The sequence below is a fragment of the Liolophura sinensis genome, chromosome 1 (assembly GCF_032854445.1).
Source record: "Liolophura sinensis isolate JHLJ2023 chromosome 1, CUHK_Ljap_v2, whole genome shotgun sequence".
Lineage (NCBI taxonomy): Eukaryota > Metazoa > Mollusca > Polyplacophora > Chitonida > Chitonidae > Liolophura > Liolophura sinensis.
The window spans coordinates 14063375-14090838 of NC_088295.1; the positions used below are offsets into that span (position 1 = coordinate 14063375).

The 27464-nt window shown below is 37.8% G+C and overlaps 2 protein-coding genes across 2 annotated transcripts in view; one reads left to right on the forward strand and one right to left on the reverse strand.

The window, feature by feature from the left end:
* Window positions 1–585: 585 nt before the first annotated feature.
* On the reverse strand, window positions 586–19867 carry LOC135465874 (cytokine receptor-like factor 3). Its single transcript, XM_064743281.1, is given in 9 exon segments — window positions 586–4084; window positions 6032–6113; window positions 6115–6281; window positions 6495–6744; window positions 7379–7559; window positions 15562–15649; window positions 16675–16882; window positions 18337–18478; window positions 19755–19867. Coding segments are annotated over 8 exon segments (1353 nt in total). The 5' UTR covers window positions 18445–18478; window positions 19755–19867; the 3' UTR covers window positions 586–3815.
* Window positions 19868–19935: 68 nt separating this feature from the next.
* The window catches only part of LOC135478162 (uncharacterized), a 30833-nt gene continuing 23304 nt past the window's right edge, over window positions 19936–27464 (forward strand). The window contains exons 1-2 of the mRNA XM_064758436.1: window positions 19936–19988; window positions 21846–22872. Of these exons, the coding sequence (XP_064614506.1) occupies window positions 21957–22872 (916 nt within the window). The 5' untranslated portion in view covers window positions 19936–19988; window positions 21846–21956. The remainder of the gene's footprint in view (window positions 19989–21845; window positions 22873–27464) is intronic.

Here is a 27464-nt window from a genome sequence, read left to right on the forward strand (position 1 = left end):
AAACCAATGCATTCTAATATTGTATATGTTACTCTACAATCCAGTTTTGGCATAACAATGACTCAATGTCCTGCTTTCCATTGAAGTAATTTAGGTTGTGATTTGCCAACCTTTTTGAGATAAGGCCTGATGTATTTCATTCCATGTTTCTCATCACCTGCGCACAAGTTATTTAACCTATCTCATTAACACTCGTTTCATTTTTTTTCCCACACGTTGTCAAAGGGCATGACACTATAATAAAATAATGATAACCATACAAATTCTGCAGCCATCAACATAAATTTGTTAATGTACAGTTATAAATATAAGTAAAATCTAGAAACGCTTCCTCCCACTCCAATAGCCTACAGGACATGTAGCTCTCAAGTGGTGACTCATGACTTATTTCAATATTATGAAATATCCTGACTTATAAAAAAAAAATAAATAAATAAAAAATAAAAAAATACACCCTCCACAGCATACTGGCAACTAGAATGGCATATTACAGATTGACTAGTGGATGAATAAGAGAAAAATACCTCAGACATCCTATTATTTGCACTTTACCTAAGTCAGTCATCCTTTTCATACCAAAGAAGTAAAAATATGATACTTCTCTTCAATACTAGGAATATATGAACACCACACCAACTAGGTTTTCTGTACACATTTTATTACCATGGATACATCAGACAATAACTGTAATAACATTGCTGAAAGCTGTAAACATGCTAGAAATTCTTTCAAACAACATTGTTCTTTGCCAATAACTGTTAAAGAAGTGTGAACTTCAGTATATATGAAATTGAAACACAAAATAAATGTGTATTGATCAATCAGATTTGCTGTGAATGTTCTGGGAACACTAAATAAAAGTTAATGCAAAAAAGTCATGGTTACGTCAGTGCAGCACTGTTATGTAACTTCAGATTTTAACCTTTCCATATGTTACAGTAAACAACCATCTTACTTAAAATGACATGCCTAACACAGAAAAACTGCTGAGAACTGACCAACTCAATGAGAAATGCCACAAATTGTTAGGTAGAACTAAACAGCCTTCGTTCTGATTAGCTCATGAATTGCTTGGTAATGTTCTCATATTTTATTCATTGGACTGTGGTAAGTTTTATGGCTGGAGGAAGCCTCAGAATGCTCAGAATGAACAACTTGGCCAATTACCGACAAACATTCTCACACAAAAGGCACAGGTTTTGCCAGCAGATGTTGTGCCATGCTGGTGGAAGGAAAGTGATCTCATATGGTGTATACCATGCTGGTGGAAGGAAAGTGATCTCATATGGTGTTTGCCATGCTGGTGGAAGGAAAGTGATCTCATCAGGTGTTTGCCATGCTGGTGGAAGGAAAGTGATCTCATAAGAACTTCATATCAGACCACCCCTATGGCTCTACAAGTAATGTCAGCCCATATTACCATCAAGACACAGAGAAGGGTGAAGGCTGGAGAATTTTCAAAATTCTCATGTGACTGAATCAGCACAGGCATTTAACTGAGAACTCACACCCCGCTCTACCTTTGTTATGGGTAGGACTAGATGTGATGTTATCCTGCAGTCAAATTGAAACTATGCTAAAACGTTTGTCTACATTTTGATAACTTTTGATAGCATTCTTGCCGAAACTGATCCAAGATATAATCTTATAAAGTGCAAAAATCAGTTTCTACTGTTCATGTGGTTTTACATTATCAACCTATCACTGGGAATCAAACACTGCATTAATAGAGACCTTTGTACATGCAAAAGGTTGAATAATATGGATACAGTTTGGCTTCAGGAGTATTGTGAAGGCAGCTTGAGAATGTGAGACAATGACAAATGACTGAAACATTTGTCAAAGATGTATTACAAGAACTTCTTTTGCATAGCTGAACAATAACACAGACTTGCTTTCCAGTAAATACAGATGCATCAATTTAACCCGTGTGTACACATGTTTAACTAGAAGAGAAGTGCAAGAACAGGACAAAGGCTTTAAATAAAGGTCGGGCTTGTGTCCATAGAGGTACAGGATGTGACACGACATAAAAAAATGACAAAATAACACTACATCCCATCCCCAGAATGTAACCATTTGTTAACATTTCCACCTTCTTTGCTTTGCCTGTAGGATCAAATTTGATCACTCTTTCACAATCGCCAATCACCCTTAATAATACAAGGTACAGTAAGCCAAAGTGTAAAGGTTCACTGTCAAAGCAGATGTTAGTGGCCAAGCATGGCCAATCTGGAAGCACTATAAAGCACAATGCTAGGGGCAAAACACAAAAGATAGAGAAGAGCATGAGGCTTATGTAACTAGCACACAGTTTGCAAGCCTATAAATGTAAACCTTAAGCTCAATACGTTTCATTACACAATAAATGAACCCATGTGTGTACCTTTTTTTTTCACAAACAAGTTGCTTGTAAGATTAAATAAATATATCTGAGATCAACTGTATTAGTTCAATGTTAATCATAACCATATGCAAACAAAGAAAAATCCCTTCAATAATTCACCATTATCAGCACACAGAGTAACACATTTATGGCACTGTTGAATTTTGTCCATAAAAAGAGACAAAAAATCTTGAAGGCTTTTACATGTAGCTCAGTCACATAACCTGTAAAAATATCGGGTATCACTCTCACAGCGTCACTCAGCAATCATTTACATACCTGGTAAAGATGGAAGCAAGAGTTTATATGAAATAGCGGAGTTAGCTCAAACAACTTAAGTGTTAATACAGTACAGGTAGAGTCAGCAGGACAACAGTACCAGAATGAAAATGACACCACAATACTGCATTATATGGGGAAAATAAAATATCTGAGATTTAGGTACTTAAACAGACATAGAATCAATGCAGATTGGCTGTTTGGAAGGTGAGCCAGGCTGAATTTTTTGTTTTGCACAGATTTATTTTGTGTGCACAAATGTCAGGAGCTTAAACAAAAGTTAACAAAACAAACTTGAACAACAGTGTCTGCCAATCAGAGTAAATCCCCAGCAAAAATGAATGTTACAGTATCGTTACAATTTGTGAGTATGATGTAAGTGAAAAGAAGAAAAATGAGCAACAAAACTGTAAAAGATTAGAAATCTCCCCTGCTGCACAGCCCCTCCCTCAAAAAACTCAAACCACATTCCTTAAACAATTGGGGATGGTCAGTTTCCTTTAATAATCTGGAGTATAAACTTAAATATCTCTATCATGATGATACTTATAGAAGGGCTGCAATCACATCCACTTTCATTCCAACTCTAAAACCTTAATAAACCTTCACATGTATAAATTTGTATGCATTTATGTTTTATTGTGTGAAGCGCAAATAACAAACAGCTATACTTTTAGGTCGATGTGGATGAAATGATAAACAAGATGTCAGGTGTGCATGCCATTTAAAACAAACAAGATCTGCCGTACATATATACATGCATTCTCAACTTTAATTTGGATTTCCAGGTTAACAAAATATATTTAATCTATTCACACAAGGTAATCAAGTGTTTCACAGGTTGAGCCACAAAGATATGATTCACACTTCATCAACAATGTATTATTTATGTTAGCAGGTGAGATATGGACAGATAGTGTAATCAAACAAGGAACAGATTTCTAGGTCCTCGGATTAGCATGGCAACAACACACACGTTTCCATAGTGATTGTTTATGCCTCCAAAAACAACAACAACATCCCACAGAATACATACCATGATACATAAAAGAACCATACAATGCAAATGAATTTGTCACTGAGATTCAAACCATGTCAGGAATAAAATAGTACACAATAAAACAATTCAAGTCATAATCTTAAACCTCCACTATTCAACAGAAATTTTCCATTCTTCTTTGGCAGAGCTTGTGGCAAAATATAAAAACCGGACTTTTGGGTCAACCCCTGGGCCTGTAATAGGTGAAGATGGGCAGCTAGCATCTATTTTCCAGTCAAATGTCACCTCCTTATCTTTCACTGATGAACTCACACGAATTCTGCCATTGGCTAACATTTCTGTATTGACAGTCAAACTTAAACCTTTGCTTAATGGTGGCAGTCGGTTTTTCATTTCCTGGCCATCCACAAACACATTTCCTGTAAAAATAAAATAGAGAATGTGTTAGAATATATGTATAAGGATTTTCATATTCAAGCACACAACATTCATCTCCAGACTTCACAATAGATACATGAAACATAAGGGCCTGATGACACGTAAAATGAATTACTACATACATTAGAAGGTAGTGTCCCTACTAATTTTGCACTATCCCTCATTGTTATTAAAGGACTGAGGTTAAGCTCAGTAGATTAGGTGTCTAAATCTAATTTGTTTCCAATCCTGGCCTTGGATTGGGAATTTTTAGATTTACCTACCTTTGCCGATAGCAGTGGCCTACCCTTGATGACAATAAGCTACTGATAACATTAGCGTGATTTTCCACAAATATGGTGTGTAAGACATGGGGAAATTTCACACTGGGCACTTTGGTTTCCTCCATCCATATTTACAACTGACCAAATTTGTGTAAGTGAAACACACATGAGCATGGTGTTAAAGGACTAGGCAGCACCTGGCTAAAACACATTTCAATTAAAAGCAGGATACTCATGCTTTCTAAAAAGTATCATACTTTATTATTTTAATGAGATTTCACCTAACAATATGTAGAACAAAATGACAATACTGCACAAATGGTTGGTGTGAGTCGAGGCAGCCATCTTGAGAATTTTATCCAATCAAACACTTTGCTATCACATTGCACGGCCTAGGCTGTGACGTAGCCTTTACCCATTCACTCCATCAAGAGATGTATGATATCACAGAAGACATCATTTTGAGATCGTTTATAACGATTTAGTTACGTGTAGCCGAAGTGCCATTGTGGGGTGTTGTGGGGTAGGTCTATCATTTATGGACCACTACAGACATAAAATCAGTTGATTTACCAGCTGTGTAATATTCAATGATGGCATCACAACTTGTGTCAGACAGTACCATACCGTGCATTCATCTCCCAAAATACATTTTCTGTTGTTCATTTTAGCCTTTAGTCAGCAAAGTCAATGCAAAATTCATTAGGGATGCCGCAGGATTATGGGAACGAGAAGACGACGTCTCATCAGACAAAGCTTAAAATTACTTAAAAATCTTACTATATAATTTTTTTTTCTATGAATTTATTACAATTAAAGAATTTAAACTTTGCTCCATCATTTTTCTTGCATACAAGGGATGTTTTTTTTTTTTGTTGTTTTCTTTTTTTCATAAACTACAATAAATCATTAAAACGCCGTGTTCAAGCCGAGGTGCTTTCTCTAAACTAGGTCAGTATAGCTTTCATCTTAGAATCCACCGCTACAAAACTGAAGCGTAAAAGCGGCAGTCAAATGCCTAGATCAGCCTCAGTTCTACTTATATTTATTACCATTTGTTTCAGAATTGGGCATGAATCTAGTTCCAATTGAAATTTTGTAAACATTTAATTTGGGGTCCAAATCACCAGCACAACCCCTCCAGAGGTTACAACCTGAACCAGGAATACCCCTGCCATGCATCTGCAGCAAGGCTATTGAAACAGGGACGCAGGAGTTCCTTGTACATGATATTGTAGGCCTGCTGTATCAACAGTTCAAGCAGTGAAAGAAATATTCTTCTAATTGTCTAATTTCCCAGAAAACTTCATTTAGCATTTGGGCCTACATCACCAAAGACCACAACTTTTATCTGTCACTGGCTAATGCTTAGACTATTATACGGACAATACCTTCGGCATTAGAGATCTAGAGTAAACGTTACATCACTTTGTCCTTGATAATGGAGAAGTGCTGAAGCCAAATCAAGACAAGTTTCACTTCACTTTTACTTGGATCAAAAAATTTTTTTTAAATATTTAAAGCCAGTTTAAGATAATTTGAATGGTAGTCTTTCAGTGGACATAAACATGAATCAGGTGCTGTCTGTCACTTTAAGCAACAAGCAATCATTGACAGTTACTAATAAAATAACGCAATGAGGAAAATATGACTGCCCTTCCTGACCTTGTGCTGAAATGAACACAGCCTCTTCCCTCACAAGTGTTGAAGTGTTATTTGCAGACAGAGCAATACCAACTCCATTCTCATGGTCTCTCTCCTCCAAGTTTTAATACTTTAAAGGTAACAGGGTGACCACATCTGTAACTCTGAGATTTGGAATACAACACAACGGTTTGACCAGGTAAACTGCCTGTTCTTGTTGCAGTTTTGTCCTCATTACTGGTTGAATACCCATCAGTACCAGCAGTCCATTCTACAAGGAATCAGATTTGAAAACTTTTAAAGTTCTCGCATTTATTTTGTCTTCATCCAAAAGATACTTTAACGTAAACAGAGTAAGCTGATTATTGGTTGTGTGACATTGGCAAGAGCAAAATATTCTGAATACCGTATACTACCATCAGCGTGTACAATATATTAGGATTCGAACCCAGAAGTGTCATTTCACATATCACCCCAAACTTACGGTAATGTGGAATTGTGGTCACTGCTTGTTTGGGGACAGTCCAAACCCCCCAGGTTGTCTCCCCTTCTCCCTTGCAGCTCACACGGAATGAGTATGGTGTGTTGATCCGCAAATGTTTAACAGTGTGTATAGTGTCTGGCCCTGTGTACGCAGTGTGGAAAGTTGCCTTGGCGTCATCATTAGACTTGATGGTACCATAGCTGTACTGAAGACAAAACTCACTCACATCTACTGGGGAATCCTCATCCACCTACAAAACATCACATGACTACATATGAGGAGTACCACTCCTTGATGTGTCGTTTCTAAAAACAGGAAATAATTTATCTATATCTATTATATATTAATAATTATTTTATTAAATAGTTGTACACTGGCTATAGGGTATGAGTGCTGTGGAAACTGTGAGAGTCCAGTGACAACTGCAAAATCTCAGAGGTAAAAAGACTTTTACAGAAGTATACATAAAGGGAAAATAATTATTTTACTTATATTGTACACCAACCCCATGAATGCAAGGACAATTCCTTCAGACTAGTTGACACTTATGCAATACCACCTCTAGTAAGAAAGTTTCTGAATGATTTCAAGCAGACAGTACATACCCATCAGATGACTGCAGTAATTTTCTGGCAATGACATGTTAACTTGTATACATACAGCAGACAAATTAAATCTTTTGACCTTTAAACTTTAAATGAAAATATGGCTTGACGAGAGGTTCTCTTAATCTCAACAGAAATAAAATGCAACATTTTTCATTAATAATATTTTCTCTTAAATTTTAGATGGCCTCTCTTCTTTGTTTTAAGCCTCTAGAAAAAGAATAACACTAAAAAAATAAAAAATAAAATCTATCAAAATAGAAAAGATTACAAGATTACCTCACTCCATTTGACCAATAAGCTGCCAGGTAGCTCTTCTATATCTGTGATCTGTACAGGAGCTCTACCTATCACTTTGCCCTCTTTCTCTACAGACTCTAATAAGTGCTTCTCTACACTGGACGGGGGGAACTCGGCTGATATGTAAGGAACATCTGACAAACAGGGCACTTCAGGAAGGCTGAAAAGTTACAGAATTAACACATTCAGTCAAAAATATACTGTGATTGGCTTCACACACACACAGTAAAAAACTTGAAAGTTCTGATTTTAAACTTCAAAGGTGATATTGTGAATGTGCTTAAAGAAATTTTATAAAATATTAACTCAAAATGATGGTTTCTGAGAACCATTAAGTCTGTCAATGAAAGACATTTGCATGAAAACTAAAATTTTTACTGGTAAATCATCCTACTTTTGTTCAATTTACTTGTTAGTTTTAATAAAGCATGAATACTTTGAGTGCCTGAAAGTTGCTCTAGACATGGCCCGCATATGAAAAACACATAAAACATACACTGAAAAAGCCAATATATGCTTGCAAATAAGTTCTTGTAAATGTAAATACAGTCTTAAAAAACAACTAGTGCTAGTCTAATAGGGATTCCCTGCTTACAACAGCATTTGAGCTTATTATGTGTCCCTTTAAACTTTGAAAGTGTTGCTTCAAGCTTAAAGTTCAATACAAAATATTTTCCAGGACAATTTCTTTTATTATCTACAAATCCATTTAATTTTAATCATGCAGTAGTTCTGGGTTACATGATCAAATATGACTGTACAAATTTTTTTTTTATGCACATATTTGAGACTGTTCTACAAACAAATAATCAAAAGCTAGCGAGTGAAGCTACATGACATTACATCATATGTCAGTAGTCTCACAAGATCAATGTACATCTCGTCTCTTGCTTTCACCTTGTTCTTGCCACGATATGGCTGAAATATTGCCGATGTGGCGTTAAGCCATAATCACTCATTCATTCATTCATTCAATGTAGATCTTGTAGATCTCAACTACGGTAAATGACCTAAAGTTTCGCCCTGGGACTCCCAAAGTGCATTCCAGGAATCATTGCATTGATAGTGACTGAGCGCCGCAGCAGAGCATCAGGGATGGTCAGGAAATTATACTGACCGTTCAAGAATGTAATAAACAAGCTCACGCTTCACTGAGCAGTTAACCTATGCTTCTACCACCAACAGTTAATGGTTTCCTCAATTTTAATCATAATAATTTTAGAACATGTACTTCATAACAGGTTGATTGTTTTATTATCGTTATTTTGTGATGAATGGGAATTTGGGATAAAACTCTATGGAGATTAAGCATGACTACCCGGTACGTTTCCTTTACGCATGCGGAGTGTCATGTCAAATATCTGTTATTAAACTGCAGGGTTCTCCGTACACAAAGCTGTACTTCCATCTTTACACCAGCTCATGCAAGTTTCCTCTCCCGCTGTACGTGGGAAGGTCTTCCAGCAACCTGCAGATGGTTGAGGGTTTCCCCCGGGCTCTGCTCAGTTTCCTCCCACCTTAATGCTGTCCGCCCTCATATAAGTGAAATATTCTTGAGTATGGCGTAAAACACCAATCAAATAAATAAATAAATAAATCCATACATGCAAACTAAGCCTACCACCAGCAGACAAGATGAAAATGTCAAATTGCAATCAAAGCAAAACCTACACATATGCGTTTGCACTGCTGCATCTAAACATTTCTTGTTCATTCTGGCGTAATTTAAAAGATTGTCAACTTCTGCCCATATTTCATACGCATGAATACTTAATTTACATAATATTTAATCAAATTTTAGTAAAACAGATTGGGTTTTTATCTACATACAAGCCACTTACAACACAAGACTCAAAATTTCCACATGTCTACCCATCCATCACATGATTTTGCTGCCAAAATGCAAAAATAATAATCTTTCTGTCGCTGGCAACACATAAATCATGCCTGGGCAAAACTGTATACAGGAAATCATAACACATTTTGTTACAGGCAGTGATGGTGTTATGGGAACACCTATTGTGATAACAACTCGAACGAATCCTTTCTTTCTTTTATTCGCCCAAACAATAATTATGGACATGGTTACACACAGTTTTGATTTACAGCGGGAATATAGCCTATTTCAGGCGTGTTCTATCCCTGGAGGGATATATATTTTAAAAAAAGAGAAAGCAGGACATAGTCGATGTTTGGTCATATTTAGGTTCACATAAGAGTTATACTATATAGATAAAACTAAAAATTTGTCACACTTGCTCACTTTCCCAGTACTTTTATGCCAAGAGATAGACTTTTACTATGTGCTTAAACAATGAGACAGACTGATGCGTTCTTAATATATTTGGGAGACCACACTCAAGGGGTCATGCATTTAATCATATATCTAGACAAGTTTGTGCAAAGAAAGGGCTGGTGATGGTTTAATGATTGATTCCTTGTTGGATATTGGTGAATATCCCTAAGACAGGTGGAGTGGGCCCTGAAAGCAAAAGGAAGTAGGAATGGTTGATGGATAGACTTGTATGCCCACAAGGCCAGTAAACACTTGTTTATTTGGGAGATTGTTAGAATGTTTAACTGTTTGAAGAGAGGTGCTGTATGTGCACGCCGTGCTGCGTGTGATATGATTTGGACAATGCGCTTTTGAAGGAGAAAAAGTGGTGATAAACATGAGGGGTATGTATTTCCCCAAAGGTCGTTGGCATAAGACAAGTGGGGATAGATCAGGGAATTGTATAGTGTCATAAGGGTAGATTTATTAACACTTGATGAGATATGTTTAATGAGACCGATGTTTCAAGAAACTTTAGAACATACGTAATTGATATGAGACGCCCAGTCCAGAAGTCTTTCACCTGCTGTATTAAAACATTATTTAACTATAGTACATGCATATTACTGCCATGGTGTCTAGAAGGAAGAAAAACCATGCATTTCGTTTTGGATATGTTTAGTGATAATCTATTTACATGTAGCCAATGCTGCACACTGACCAGTTCCTGAGACATAATTTCAAACACATCAGAGGTTTTATTAGAAGAAACAAATAATCTGGTCGTCTGCAAAGAGAGTAAAATCGATAACAGTTGAAGCTTGAGTTATATCATTGATGTAAATGAGAAAAAGAACTGGGCAGACAACTGACCCTTGGGGAACGCCAGATTCAACAGAAATAAAGTTTGAGAGAGAATTATTAAAGGACACACAATGTTTATGTTCACTTAAGTAGTGATAAAACCACTGCAATGATTTGTTTCGAAGGCCTAGGATGTTTAATTGATAAAAGAGGATTTCATGGTTGACGGTGTCAAATGCTTTGGATAAATCTAAGAAAGTGACAAGGCTGGTTGCTTTATTTTCTTTCGCAGAGATCAATTTTTCATAGAGAATATGTGCAGCGTGTGTTGTGGAATGTCTTGTTCTAAACGCGTATTGACTGTTTGAAAGTAGGTTATTTTGTTCTAAGTATTAAAGAATCGTATTACAACACAATTTTTCAAGAATTTTAGTAAAAGAAAGTAAAATAGATATGGGCCTATAATTTTCAATTTTGTTCTACTCGCCAGATTTGAATATTGGTGTAATTTTTGCCACTTTAAGGTTAGAGGGCACCATGCCTTTTGAAAAAGATAGGTTGGCAATGTGGGCCAAAGACTGTGAAATACATGAAAACACTGCTTTGAAAACTTTTGTAGTAATGCCGTCTAGGCCTGGCGAGGACGATTTTAAAGTTGTCTCATGGATGTCCGATTCATCAACTACTGAGAATGAAAAGCTGTAGGGCACATCAAGGGGCAAGAAATCGCTAAAGTGTTTATGACTGGCAGGAATCAGGTCATCAAGTTTGGAGGCCACAGATCCGAAATGCTCATTTAAATTACTGGCAATACATCTGTCATGAATTATATCGCTTCCATCAATATTGAAAGAAGCTGGGGCAGAAAATATTTTTTTACCACTTAGGAGATTGTTAATTTTCTGCCATGTTTTCTTAATATTACCACTATGTTGTTAAATTTATGTTCAAAATAGTTCAAACGTGCATGTTTAAGAAGCTTATTCAATTTATTCCTATAGACCCTATACTGATGACGATTATGCTGAGTTGGGAATTTAAGTTGGAGGCGGTAACATTTATTTTTCTCATAAATCGAGGTCAATAGTGCATGCATTATCCAAGGCCTAATATGTCGCTTGCTTGGTGTAACTGTTACAAGTGGGAAGTGTTTCTGATAAAGCTTACTGAAAGTGTTATATTTATTTATTTTTTTGATTGGTGTTTTACGCCGTACTCAAGAATATTTCACTTATACGACGGCGGTCAGCATTATGGTGGGTGGAAACCGGGCACAGCCTGGGGGAAAGTGTTATAAAAGGTGCTGAATGCGTTCTGCGTACAATCATCAACTGCTATGGTATTCTCCCAGGATATCGCAGACACGTCATGTTTAAAATATGAAAACTGGGCGGAAGTTGATTTGCGATAGGAAAAAGATTCGGGCACGTTTCTAGATTTAGAAGGTGTAGTGGAAGCATAATAAATAGGAAAATGATCGGAGATATCCGTAAGCAATATTCCTGAGGTGACGTGGTTATCGTGGAAACTGGTAAAGATCCATTATCCATTAGTGACGCTGTTTTGTTGGTAACTCTGGTTGGCATGGTAATTTGTAGCAGAAAGTAATTACATTATATAAGTTCGATAAATGACTTTGTGGGTTTATGAGTCTCAAATTTCAAGAGATCAATCTTAAAGTCTCCTAGTAGAATGCAGTTTTTGTGACAAGAAATGTCACTGATAAATTGAGAGAACATGTCATAAAATCAGGAGAGATCATTGCAAGCAGGCCTTTAAATAATGCCAACTGTGTAGGTCGATTGTCCAAAGTGCAGATCAACAAAGAGGGATTCATAATCGCCATCTTCACTGCCAGTGCTCAGATCATCAAGTACTTTCACATCATGCAATTTGTTATGTACAGATAAACTCACGCCCCCACCCTTTTCATTGCCACGTGAAGAATAGAGCCTGGTATGTCATAAAGATGTTGGTTGGACTGGTTAAGCCAACTTTCACTGACACCAATGATGGAAAATGGGTAATTTAAGGAAGAAATGTAGCCAGTTATCTCGTCTTAGTTTTTGTGTAAACTTGTGGCATTTATGTGGAAGACAGCTTGCTGGTCACCTTCATTCCCCTTAGAGATGTTGTCGGTAAAACTTTCTTGTGTAAGGTAGCGGCAATTTTGGGATTAAGTTTGCTCAAATGTGCCACTTCCTCGGTATTATCATCGGTTTATACATGGCTGTGATCATCATAATTTAAATGTCTTGGATTAAAGCAGAGGCAATTGAGATGGTCTAGATTATATGTACTTGCAAGATGTGGAATAACGGGTAAATATCTCATGAATGGAAAGTCAGGTGCTCAAATGAAACTGCGTGTGGAACATCTTCCATGGGTAATGTAAAGTCAGCCATCAGGTGATATTTCTTTGGGTGATGACAATGGGCAAGTGGCGATTGACAAAAAAAAAAAACAAAGTACTGCAAGTAGGTTAACTTTAACACAACCTGGTAAATGGCATGTAAAAGTTATACCATCTTCTAATACCTGGAATGATGTGGAACTTCATACCAGGACTTATTAAACGTCTAAAATAAAATGTCACACAAGGATTTAAACGATCACGACGAGTCCAGGGGCACCTTTTACATAGGATATTTATCGTCCCATGTGAGTAGTATGCACATACACCCACGCACACCCACAGGTACACACGTGAGGAGGCATGTGTGTGACACAGAGAGTACTTAGGAAGGTGGCCTGATTTACATATTGAATACGTTTTCAGGGCTTCAGAGCTGTACATAGGATCAACTACAGGTATGTGTGTGGACGAACAGGAACAAATCATTTCTTCCACCACCACACGCTAATTGGGACAGGTTAATAATGCAAATATTATATTAAAGTGCACAAGTGTTCAGCAGAAGATGCCTATACTTCAGGATTGGTCCAGGGGAGACTATCGTGGCTAGATGCCTTTTTGATTACTCATGTGAATACATGTAAGCCTGTAAGATTACATAGCATGTCCTGGAAGAATTGCTAATGTTGTCAAATTAAAGGTAGCAAGAGAAGTCACTGTGACTGAGTCTATGTCTGGTTTTGTGGGGTAGCACACATTCAGGTTTTATGTCTAAAGTTATTTTTAAGACCACCTGAATCAAACACGCTTATGAAACAGTTTGACAAATCGAGTGAGTGTTTGGGGTTTAATGTCGTACTCAACAATTTTTCAGTCATATGACGACGAATAGGGTGCCAAAGAAAGGAATTCTCTTTTATTTAGTGCTGCTTCACTGAGACGACTTACCGAAGGCAAGTAAGCCGCCCCGCCCCAGCCATTATACTGATACAGGTCAACCAGTCATTGCACTATCCTCTTCATGCTGAACGCCAAGCAAGGAAGTTACAACTTCCTCTTTCAAAGTCTTAGGTGTGACTCGATCAAGGACTGATCCTGGATCTACCGGTCCCGAAGCGGGCACTCTACCAACTGTGCTATCCGGGCCGGTATCTGATAAATCGAAGTGTCGTGCTTTAATGCAACTAATATCTAGCATACATCTGATACACCTGCCACAGTTCATATCCTTCCCTTCTCCTGTCTCCGGATATGCCGGACTCACACAGAGCTACCGAAAAGGGGTAAAAGTAAATCGTGGTAGTCTTTGGAAACCTCACACAGAGTATGTTTTCTGTGTTTAATGGAGGTTCCCGATATATAAACGGAGGAAAAGGAACTCTTCTGCAATAGAAAGACAGTTCTGACTGTAAAGAAACAAAATGAGTGGGTAACTAAGTGCTTGGGGTTTAACGTTGTAGTTAACCATTTTTCAGTCATATGATGACGAAGGAATCCTTAGAGTCCTTGTAATGTGCCTCCATGTTGCAGGACAGATTTCCAACCCCCTTTTATCAAGTTCTGCTTCACTGAGACGACTCACCAAATGCAAGTAAGCCGCCTGCCTGATCCATTATACTGACATGGGCTAGCCAGTCATTGAACTACCCCTTCATGCTGAACGCCAAGCGAGAAAGTTACAACTTCCTCTTTTTTAAGGTCTTAGGTGTGACTTGACCCAGGATTGACCTAGGATCTACTGCTCCTGAAGCGGACGCTCTACCAGCTGTGCTATCGGTGCCAGTAAGAAACAAAATATGCGTGTAGACTGATATACTAAATTGGAATTACATGGACACAAGAAACTGATGACAGCTAATTCTCAGCGAAATTAGTTTTTAGCTAAAACACATTTACAAACATATTCGTAGCATAATGAGAGCTCTCAGCATACAACTGTTCACCACATTACGGTGTGAGGTGACATCCATGTAGACCTATCCCGAATGATTGGTTCGTCTACAGTGTACATTATGCATTTACATTCCTTGTTTGGCGTGGTGATGCTGTGAGACAGCGTGTCGAATTTAAAGGTCTGTCTTAATACTTTGTCCGACTTCATTCATGGGTATACTTAGAGATGTACAAGTGAGTGAGTGCTTGGGGTTTAACGTCGTGCTCAACAATTTTTCAGTCATGACGACGAAGGAATCCTTAAGATGCATGTGATGTACCTCCTTGTATTTAGTGCTGCTTCACTGAGACGACTTACCAAAGGTAAGTAAGCCGCCCCGCCTGAGCCATTATACTGATATGGGTCAACCAGTTGTTGCACTATCCCCTTCATGCTGAACGTCAAGCGAGGAAATTACAACTTCCTCTTTTTAAAGTCTTAGCTGTAACTCGACCCAGGATTGATCCCGAATCCACTGCTCCCAAAGCGGGCGCTCTACCAACTTTTCTTTCGGGGCCGGTGAAATGTACAAGAGGCCTACTAGTTGCGAGATCACTCTCAATGACTTGACCCCATGTAACGGGGATTAGCAACTAGAGCCGATAAGTGCCATGCAGGGTAAAGAAACCGGTGGGAGGCTAATCACTCACCGGTCAACTCAGATCGTGCGAAAGTAAACTACAGTAACTAAAGTGCGAAACATTAGGTCATTTACCGTAAACAAAGATTTGAGAACAGTATGGCATGATCAGTGGAAAGGCATTTACTGACTGTCAGCACATGTTATAACTTACCTATTTAATGTTTTGGAATCAGGATTTTCTTTGTACTTTAACAGCAGCTCGACATTATCTTCAGGTTTATTAGCCAACAGTTGTTTGCCTGTAACAAATGAAGCCATTCAAAATGCTATACCTAAGATTTTTGCCCAAAAAACACATTTGTTAATCAAATCAAAATTTCTGTTTTGACCAAGATCTGCTCAATAAATCTCAGACTCGTACCTATGCTACTTATAATGTTAAAATAATCCTACAGTTCAAAAGGTTTATAATGCAACCCACTTTGTAAATTTGGGGAACTTTAATACTGATTTTCAACAGAAACAGATGAACATACAAGACAAGTAAAAGCAAATATTCAGTCAGTTTTCAATGGTCAATTTTTTGCCCAAAATTTGCAGTATAGCCTCTTTGAAGGACACATGAAATGTCTGGCTTTTAACGTGCCTCAAAACACGCAGTTTAAAAAATATCCTAACAAATAAAGGCACAAAATGGAATCTTCCAATGCTTTAAACTACAATTTTTCTAAGGCACCAGTGGTGAGTAAAGACATTGAGCAGAAAGTAGTAATCATTGATAGCGTCAAAATAACTGTGTCAGGAGAAGATCTCGAATGCGGTTCATTATGCTGGTCCCGCTAAGCTCGTAAGTTCAATGTTGACCTCATTTCTGAACATTTCAGAACATTCATGGAACTAGGATTAAAATGTGACATCTCTGATACCCTCTGGGTCACTACAGACCACCACAGTATCTGATGTTTTAAAACCATTTTCCTGGACAGTGTTAATGGTCATTCATCTGATATATACTTCATTTTAGTGTTTTCTTTGCCTTTAATCCGCTGAATCAACTAAGAGCAATTTACAATCATTCTGGGACAAGAAGTACAACACAGCTGCTAGGTAAATTTACATCTGAACTTGGATGGAAATAGAGTACATTGGTCACTCAGGTGAGACCAAATAGTAAAGCAAGCAAAGTTTTCAATTTTCTAGGACTGAAAATCAAACAAGGGAACGTCTGCCAGCAAACTGTGGAGCTTGTTCTTGCATGAACAGCTGTGATAAGTGATATTCTTGCATGAACAGCAAACAGCTGTTTTGTCCTCGGAAACTATACCTTCATCCATGACCCTCGCTGCTGTAGAAATGCCCTGCTCTATAATATCACCACATTGTTCTAAGGGCTGCAGAGAGTCGGCTTCTAGTTCCTCCACCTCAGATAGAAGTTCAGATAATCTTAGGTCTAAAGCTTCATCCAGCTTCTTTTTCAGTCTAATAAAATGATCTTTAAGTTCTTGCCTGGTTTTCTGGCCACTGTCAGTAACCTGTAATGGCAAATGGAAGGCAACATTGAAATATTTTACACTCAAAAGGCGAATAAAGGTTTAACAAGATTCTCTTTTCCTAAATGCCAAGTTTAACTGAAAATTAACAGAACATGGTTAGACAGAAAATGAGTTTCTCTACATGAATGAGGGGAGACAGCTCTTAGACACATATCAATTTGAAAAGATATCAAATGCATCAATTTTAGGTTTTTCACATTATGCTACAAAACTTAGTTCTAAATCCACTACCTTAAGTCTATTAGTTCATGAGAAATCCTGCTCACAATATAACAATCACGTGAAATAAGTCCAACATCTGTACACTCTGGTAAAAATGAAATAAATCAAGCAACTATGTTAAAAATTTAATCAGATCACAATCATGGTGATATGACATGTATACCACATTTGAATAACTGAAGTAATTTGTTTTTAGATGTGCACACAAGTATATTCTCCAAAAGTGATGGACAGGTGCAAATTAAGAAGCATAAAACAACATAACATGGCTTATGTGGACAACATCAGTGCTAAATATGGACAACCATAAATAAATAAATAAGGGTTGTGGATTCTGCTTTACAAATTGTTCGTAATGCACTGAAATTTGTTGTCTTAAATGCATTCAGACCTCATTTACAAGTTACACACCTATGCACATGAATGTTTCAACAGGCTTTCATTACAATAATCCATTACAGTGTTTATCCTTGTGCAGCTTAGGATTTGAATTGAGCTTTTGTGTGCGTGTGTTTTGTTTCTTATCACTTAGCACCCCTTTAAAATTACATAAATGGCCTCCAGCTGAGACTGTAAACTACAACTAGAGAGGGGTCAAGTGAGTGTTCAATGAATGGCACCTCCCAAAGCTTACCAAAGCAGCCCTGCCAAGCTTATGGGACAAACCAAACAAGCTGAGAGTCATAACCACTCACCAGTGCAGGCACCTCTGCATAATACTACATTGGAGATACATTTGAACTTGCCAAAGTGAAGCCATGTAGCTGACACTAAAATGCTCATTCAACAAATAAAAAAATGCTCAACAATTCCTTGTAAACAAGTTCTTTAAAGGTGGAGAAAACATAAAAATTACATAAAGTTAAGATGAAAAAGTGCGGAAAGTTAGTTGTAAATGTGGTCTTTGATATTTTTTTTCTTTATTTTTCTTTAAAGAGAATGGTGGGTATTTGGGACCACATCTTGGTATATATTGTCTTTGCGTAATAAATTTTGATGTAACATATGTTTAATAAATATATTTCCACTAGAATTTGATCAAAATCGGTTTTGGCATCATTTTTATGTTTTTTTCTCCTATAAGTTAAGATCTGGAAGACAAGTTTGTGGCTATGCTTGTTTTATGGTGTTTACCCTTATGTCTCTGGACTGCTAGATCACACGAGACGTTAGTTCACATTCTTTTTCACAAAAGGTGTATATCATCATACCTGTGCCTTTGCTTCAAGTAAATTTTGCTGAAGTTCTGTTAGTTCCAGGCGATGGAAGTGGGCACCATCAATTATTTCTATCACATTAGCAATCAGCTGGTCTGCCATAATGCATAGAAGAGCTACAAACTCCTTAGCAGACCTGTGTGTACACAAAAATATAAATGTTGAAATATGTTCCATAAACACAAAACTCATACCACAGCTCATAACTTTGGCATTACATTAGCAATAGTTTTACAAGTAAAATCCCTTATCCCATCAACAGCTTGCAATGTTAAATACAGATTCTTAATTTTTGTGCCCTTTTGAGTTCCACATTTATAAATATAAATATATGTAATATTAGGCTAAATATACAAAAATAACAAGGACACTGATTCAGTAATTACGAAATTATATTAAATCATACACTGACAACATCAAATTAACAAAAGTAAAATATTTTTAAAATTTTTATCTCATAAATTTTTTTTGTTATTATTATTATTTAATCTTTGGCTCAATTTGTGCATCCATTATGGACATGAAAAGAAATGGGAGGGCCACATTCCAAACCCCATGAATAAAAAGCCTATAATAAAATCCTGAAGTAAATCCAAGAAGAAATATAGTGCAGGCAATGGTTAAAACAAACTGTGACAATTCTAGTGGCTTGGAACAATGGTGATTCTCCCTGGTAAGGAAATTGACCAAAATGAATCCTGGGCTTTGGCTTTACTCCTGGACCAAACTTATAGTGGTGTGGGCGTTATCCCACATACACAAAGCACAGCACAGAATCTAGAATCCATGTAGTCAGTAGTTTAATTAAACTGAATGTTGAGGTCTATTTTCAACAATGCTTAACTGAACTACCTAGATACAATACTGCAGCTCTCTTATTTTATGTGCTGCTGGATGGACCACTACTGAGTGAAAACTGCAGACACTGGGAAGATCCAGTACAATCCAAAAGAAGACAACGTGGCAATATTAGCGGTATGGAAGCTATGGTGGCGCACAACATATTTTTGGGAAAACAGGCATTTTTAAACAGCGGTGCATCTAGGTGCCTTCTTTCTGTAAAGTTTGGCCAAAAGTCCGTGTCTAAACAGCCAAATTACCCATTCAACTTCCAGCTTTCACTCTGTAGCTCCCGATCCGTCTTCATATGATATGGTAGTCCTAGATTGCTCTGATGTTGCTCCGATATCAGAGCGCGATCTGTTTAGGTCGTGACATATTGTTGTTTTTTTTTTATATATATACATTTTTTTTTGTAAACAAGAAGTTTAATTTTTTAACTTAAGATGACGTTCGGCCGTTGTGAAACTTGCCGCCATACCATGCATACCGTACGGCACTTTAATTAATGTTTGCATCACAAATGAACATGTTTAACGTGAAAAAAGTTAGTCATTACTTAAAACATTTACCAGTTTAGCAGTCTTTGTAACACTACCCACGTTGGAAGCTAAACTGTCTTTACAGCGCGATGAACAAGCTGAAGTTTAAAACTTAGCACCTCTGTCAGTCCATGACGGCTGCCATTGTAATTCTCGTGAGATCTCGTTCTGGCTTGACGTGATTACTGGTTGACAGCGCTCAAGCAGTAGACAAGAGGAGAAAGGATCTTATAGATGTGCGCAGGCTTTCCAGGCAGGTGGTTGGTAAGTTCGCGGCCTCATGGCTGCTTTCATCCTCCAGGGTTACTGCAGGAATACGTCATCACATGTACGTGTATGTGGGTTGTAGGAGGAATTTTTCATGATATTTTCTGGTTGTGGTAGAGACGATTTGTAAGTTTTCGCCCAAGCTAGTGAAGTTGGCGGCTGCGAACGGTACTGCCAGTAGGCTTGTCGCCCGGCAGATGCTGTCGGCTGACCGCGCCGTCTTTGTTGATGGGCGTCACAAACATTTCCACTGCGTGTGCATTACCGTTTGAGCTGTGCCCACGTGGAATCTTGTTGTACCTGGATTTAACATTTATACACCTGGCACTCTACTTAATGTGAAATGATTTTCAGATCAAAATTAAGTTTCAGAATTTAGACACTTAAATCACCAGCTGACCACATTCTCTTTTTCCATCATAAATAGTAGTGCATTGGTTTCCACCTAATGTTTAGGTCGTTTGAACTCCCATCTCAGACTATATTCTAACCTGCTTTACGTACACTAGCAGAAGTACACATGTTATTTAATGTGATATTACCAGGTACAGCACTCTGGAAAAGAAACATTGCTTTTTAATACTTCTCAGGTACGGTAATGATATTTTAGTGTACCAGTAGGGGTAATGTTAATTTGCCAATCGTATCGATGAGTCTAACAATTGGTATTACTGGGCAGAAAAATGAGGTTTGATTTTGGCATTCCACCTTCAAGAATTTAAATTTTTATTTACTTACTATGGTTCTAGGACTAATTAGAGGTTTATGATTTTCTTTAAATATTGAATTTTATGGTTTTGGCTTTCTTGGTCTATTTTATTAGATTATAAATCTAAATGGTACATTTAACCATGAAACAATGCACTTTTTAAAAATATTGTAATGGAGTTCAGGTATAATTTAGTTCATTTGGTTTCGGTGTTTAGTGTAGTCATGTTATCAATGGACCTAAGTCCTTTCGTGTCACTGTTTTAGAGCTGGCTCTACTTGTGACATATCAAAGTAATTACAAGCTGTGTATTTGTGTCTGACATGATTGTATATTCTGTGTATATGGAAAACATGTCTTTACATGACACAATTCATTTGGAACTATATCGACCTGGTAATTCTTACCTGTTCATTAACATGAGGTTGTTTTGTGACAGACAGAATCATGGTCAGACATGTACAGATGTCGGCATAAATCACTACCCTTTGTTTGTATCAGATCAGATAGTTGTTTTTGACAGTTCCCATTCTTTTGGCATGTAATCCCCTCAGGCATTTACTAACAGCAGGGGCCTCTAAACTTAGAGATTTTCAAACAGCAGGGAACTGATCTAAGCTAAAATCCACCTTGAAGCCCTGGCCTGTAAGCCTATTAGCAGAAAAGCCATGACGTTTGCTTACCTATGTGCCCTATTTAACTCTCCCCACATCACAGCAGGCCTAATGATCGCAGGTTGGCTTGTGGCTGTTTTAACATATGCCTCAAGTTTGTCCACAGCTGGACTACAGCTAAGCTAGTTAACTGCTCTGATTGGTCACCTAAATAACAAACTGGCCCAGTACATGTGTATAAAAGTTTTCATGGCTTAGTTTAAGCTACTATGTCAAAAGTTTATATCCAGGCAACAACAGGCAAAGGTGAAAGTCTCATCCTAGGGTACATGGTCTTTTCCAAGTAAGAGAACAAGATATGAAGTAGGTCATGATCTTCTGATGTTTACTAAATATGTGTATGTAATATATATATATATATAGGTTTGATTTTTTTATGTTAATTACCATATTTCCCCATTTATCTTTTTTAAATTTTTTTTTCTCTAGATTTAAGCTTTTACTGTGTAACAATTGGGTTTTGTTTTGCAGGTAACTGTACAAGTTATGGTCCACAGCACGTCTGTATGTAAATGGCGAGCTTTTCTCCGGATGTTCTCTGCTTCGTTCCTTGCTTCACGTAATTAACCTGTGAGAGACTTGATGATGGCCACTAGTGCTGATCACCCGGGCATCCCTGGCCCGGTGCCCCCAGGGGTGGGCAAAAGTGTCCCAGTTACCACGACAGCGGGCACTTCCATCGGATGTCTACCTCGACACAGCAGACAGAGTTCAGGAAATTACCCTGATATTGTGGACAATGACAGCTGTTTCCAACCTGTGATATCTAATAGTGCTGAAGACCTTTGTGCAGTTGTAGCACGGAGCTTTCAGGCCACTGATGATACAGTGGTGCCTTCTAACTCAGGTGTGGGTTCAAGTCATATGGAAGCTGGCACATACAGATCCTTGACTGACGCAAATATGCCCAATCAGAGAGCCTCTACCAGTAGTGGAGATGACATTTACAATGGAAGTGATAATGTAAGACTTTTACGTGAGCAGCCAAGTGTTGATGTGATACAGAGGAACCCTCAACCCCCGCCCTACATGGCTGACAGGCTAATCCGCACCCATGATCTTAATGTAGGGGTGACGGGTCACCTGGACAACCAGCGAGGAGAGGCTATTCCTGATATACTGTTTTCACACATGGTACCACAGGTGCCCCCTTCGCGCCCAAACCAGCACCGACAGGGCAACCGTGGCAATAATGAGCGTGGGGGTAGGCGCAGAGCAGACAATAATGGCAGGCATCACTCGCGCAATCACCAGCGAGAGGCACGTCAGCCACATGGCAACAGACGCACACGTACACAGTTGCATATGTATCAGCAACATCGAGAGACTTGCAAAGAGCCATGTCTGAAGTGCCTGTCATCGGTGACATCGTTTAAGTGCGTGCTGGTACTGTTGTCCCTGATCGGGGTGTGCTGTGTTATAACTGGGATTGTACTAGGAGCATTACATGCTGTAGCTGTGGCCAAGAGTTTTCTCTTTTTGGCCATTATGTTTCTAGGTAAGTCAACCTGTGTTAAGTGCCATTTTCAGCATTCTATTTCAGTTACAGGTACATTTCATTTTTGCTGGTCTCCCTCCATGATTGAATGATGAGACAAATGACACTTTGAGTGCGTCATACTTGGTCACATAGATTATGCTTTATGTTTGAATGTTTGGAATCCGGTGATTAGACATCATATTTCTATCAATCTATTACTTATTAGACACAGCCCAGGTGATAGGTTTCTTAAAATTCAAATTTTTTAAGTGCCAAATCAGTTTAAATATGTTGTATTGAACAAAAGAGTTGGACCCTTGCATTATTATGTGTTTTATGTACAGGTAATATTCAATTTATTTGGATTATGAGAAGCTGCTGCGTCAAGTGCGTAGCCCTGATTTTACAACTGTACATCTGAGGACAACAGTCTGTTTCATGAGAGTGCAGAGAGTCTTTGTGACTGGTAACTGTATTGATGTTGACGTGTAGGGCTGAGGATCACATGGCTGGATGCTTGCTAACTGATGGCAGGAGTGTTGAATATGCACACACACACTTTACCTTCCTTTCATAGCTTAGGCTATATATGCACTTGTGCATAAAGCCGGTTATTAACTGTAGATCTTAATCAAAATGTCTTCCATAAAATTAATTCCAGCCATCACTGATACATTTTTCATTAAACTTATACACATGTTTATCTATTCAAGGCATGTTAGGTTATGTATATACTGTTTGGATCACAATGTAGATATATGTACACAACTGTTTATATTTATATGCATATGTTTAACATTTGAGCTTGTGTGGGAAATTGTAAAGGTAACAGAACTATAGATCGATGTACACTGATCAAATTACAGTAGTTCTGTCTCAATAGCTGGGTCTTGTCAGAACTGTCCACATGTACCCCACTGCCCTCTATTTCACTAGTGGCCATCATCAATATCAGTTGGTAAGTTTTTATGTTGAAAAAGAAAAAGGTAGTACTCTGGCTGTTTTTTTTTTTTTTTTTCACATAAAAGAACTGTCACATGCCATGACTTGTTTAGATACTCTAACCTAAAGTTCTATTTAGGGATGTCTACATGTGTGCTCTTAATTGACATTTTTTATTGTTCTATTTTTTTTTTTCTTGTAAATGCGCAAAAATAGTTTCATTGTCACAATTCCACACTAGTGAAAAGATCAGTGATAGGAGCTGTACTAGAGAGACTGTCACTTATACTGTCGCCTATACTAGTGCGTTCTTCTGTTTTAAGCTTTATTGGTGTTACTTCCTGAATGTACCAGTATGTTATATTATAGTAATGAGCAGTCTTGACACTTAGTCTAGGTCACATGTGTTCACTAACAAACTTCATTATAATGAAATCAACTATAAATAACTAAAAAGTAGATCATGTACATGTATGTAACATAAGCTCCTTATAGTTCCACTAATCCTGGAAAAGTAAGTATATCTTACATATGTACTTGTCACAAGAGTCACACATGGGAAATCATGAAATCAGTGTAGTGTGATATGTTATATCTGCATGGTGTACTGTAGGATAATGGCTGTCACATTGTAATTTCATAGATGCATCAGAACATCAGTGGAGATGTATGAAACATGTATCAATATGTGACAGTGTACATGCAGAAATTAAGATGTCACAGGTGTTAATGGTGTAACTGGGCAGATCAAAGGCTGAATGATGGTGTGGCAGAGGCTGTAGGAAATACATGAGGGTAGCAGTTGTAACATTGTTGCCATATTGATTAGCAACACCTTGGATTTAAAATTTGCTAGTTCAAAACAATTGTAACTGCTTGGACAGCCTGGGACTGTGTACACAGATAGCAGAGAGATGGGGAAATATTGACTTCCCAAGAGAGAGAGGGAGGGGATAGATTGTGTGACAGAACGAGGGAGCCAAAGCCAGCATTGACCCACTCTGCGCTAAGGTGTCTTCTCCAAGGTTTGAACGGGCAATTGTAAGCAACAGTTGGCTAACAGTGCAACATTTTCCCTGGCCAATCAAACAGCAGGGTCACATTTCCTCTCTGGCTCAGAGCATGATTTGTGGCAGAGGGCCTGATGTGCCACTCAAGTTTGATCCGGCCCTGGGTTAATATTGGTTAGGAATAGCTCAGGAGGTTTCTCTGCTAATTACCAGTTTTCTTGTACATGTACATCTGTAGTGACTTATTATTGTAAAGTGTTTTGAATAATGTTCATCTGTCAAGGACAATTACAAACGAACATTTAAAGAAATTTTAACATGTCTATTTGTTGCCGTGCAGCATTAAACTTTGTCTTTGTGATAATATAATTTAAATTTAAATCAGGTTGTATTTACTTGCAATGTGTAGCCTGCCAGGACATAAACCCATGTTTCCTGTGCTGTTCCAAGTTTTACAGGTTAATCTAGCTCCTGTGTTCATGAATTGATATCTTTAAGCTCAATCAAAACGTGTTGGTGGCATTGACACATGCACATTCATGATCATAGTTCTGTATATGTATTTTGTAAACCTTGTTGTTAAACATTGCTGTGAGGTTTGCTGAGTTTAGATGTTCCTGTGATAAATGCTGTATGTGCCCATGACAGCAGCTTGACATTGTTTTGTATGGGGCTGTGTAAGGGTTGAGAAGCTGCCTTGTAAGCGGCCATTGTCGGCTTTGTGGACTGTGGACTTAACCAAGAATGTTGGCATGTGTTGTTCAGGCAGGTTATAAGGGGCTGTGATTTAAAGGCTTAGGAAATGAAGGGGAGTTGTGTTTACCAAGAACTATAGTATAGGTTCAGTTCTGAGTCTTCATCATTGCTGACCTCCTAGCTGTACTGAACTCTTATGTTAACCCCATCTCTTATTAACGCATTTACCCACAGTGGAAAGTTGCCTGATGAACTACATGCATGCAGTGCCTAGAATATTTGGAAGCCTGATGTACATTATATTTTGAATGCGCTGATGCACAAATCTGGGTTTTCAAGATTCACACATGCAAGATTTTATTTTTGCTTAAGTTAACATTGATTTTATTAGACGTCTTGATTACCTTGTTGCATAAATTTTTAGAGATCTCCAAAGATTATTCATGAAAATGTTTGTCTTAAAGGATGCAGATGTGTATATCAGTAGATCAGATTTTTAATTTCATATGATCATTTTACACCTATCTTTCATAGGTGTAGGTGTAGAATGAGGTCGTGCCTACAGTAATCAGTTGAGTCATCTACATCCTGTATCCTGTGCCTGCTGAAATTCTCTGTTCACCAACATATGGCTGTATAGTTACAAATGTTACAGACGAAAAAAGTAAATCTTGCATAGCTCAAATAGTTCAGGTGTGATTGTTCAGGTGCAAGCTGTGACTATTGTACTTAGCCATAAATTGTAAGTGTTGTGAACCTGATGTGCTGGTTATAGAGCTGAACATATGTTATTTATTTATTTGTTTGATTAGTGTTTTATGCTGTACTCGAGAATATTTCACTTATGCGACAGCGGCTAGCAGGCAGAGCCCGGGGGAAACCCACAACCATCCACAGGTTGCTGACAGACCTTCCAGCGTACGATCGGAGAGGAAGTTAGCATGAGCTGGACTTGAACTCACAGCAACCGCATTGTTGAGAGACTCCAGGGTCATCATGCTGCGTTGGGCACTAACAAACTAACAAAGGCCCCTACACATGTATGTATATATATATATATATACATATATGTATGCTATCACACTGTATGTACTATGAGGACAAGATGGTATTGAGTATTCTCCTGTAAAGATAATCTTGTCCCTGCATTGTAGAGCTCACACTGAGCAGTTTAAGCTGTGTATAATCTAATAATGATAGATTTACAGCTGGAAATAAGTTCTACGCTTGTATATTTTAAGGGTATGATAATTATAAAAAAAATGGTTGGTTTGATTAGAAGGTTATTCTTTGGAATATTTGCGACATCCAAAGTGTGTAGAGAAAATGTGAAGCACAAACTAAATATTCAGTTTTAGTGCTTTAACTACATCACCATACATGTTATGCTTCGAATAGCAAGTACATGTATATTAGAAATCATTTTCTTGATCTTTACTGCCTTCTGCACAGTTTTACACTGAATAGTTTCACCAATATCTCTATTGAATGACATGAGCCAATTTTATCATTTTTGCTGTAACAAGTGTGTTGAAGGAGTTATGAATTTAACAACATCTTAGAGTATAACATTGCGAATTTAACTACATGCATGTATATACATGCACATTTAATTTTGTGAAACCAGTCTAAGCAGTCCACTCTTTCATCTGGAACTGGTTTTGAAAACACTGCATTTTCATTTACGTCAATAGTCAGCACTTTAATAATCAGTTTATAGTCCCAGTAAGGGCCTCCCAGTGACTGATTAAATGGGTACATCCTAAAAGCTATGTAGTTACAGGGCAAAGTGGTCAGCATTACAGCTACAGATGAAATTACAGAACCTGTCTCTCGCGAACCCTCTGTCCAACTGGGTCCAGAGCTATATTTAACACAATTCTCTGCATGATTAAGCCTTGTAGTTTTTTTTTTTTTTTTTTTTACTTAAGTTGAGAACGAAGTTGATATGTTTTTCATAGT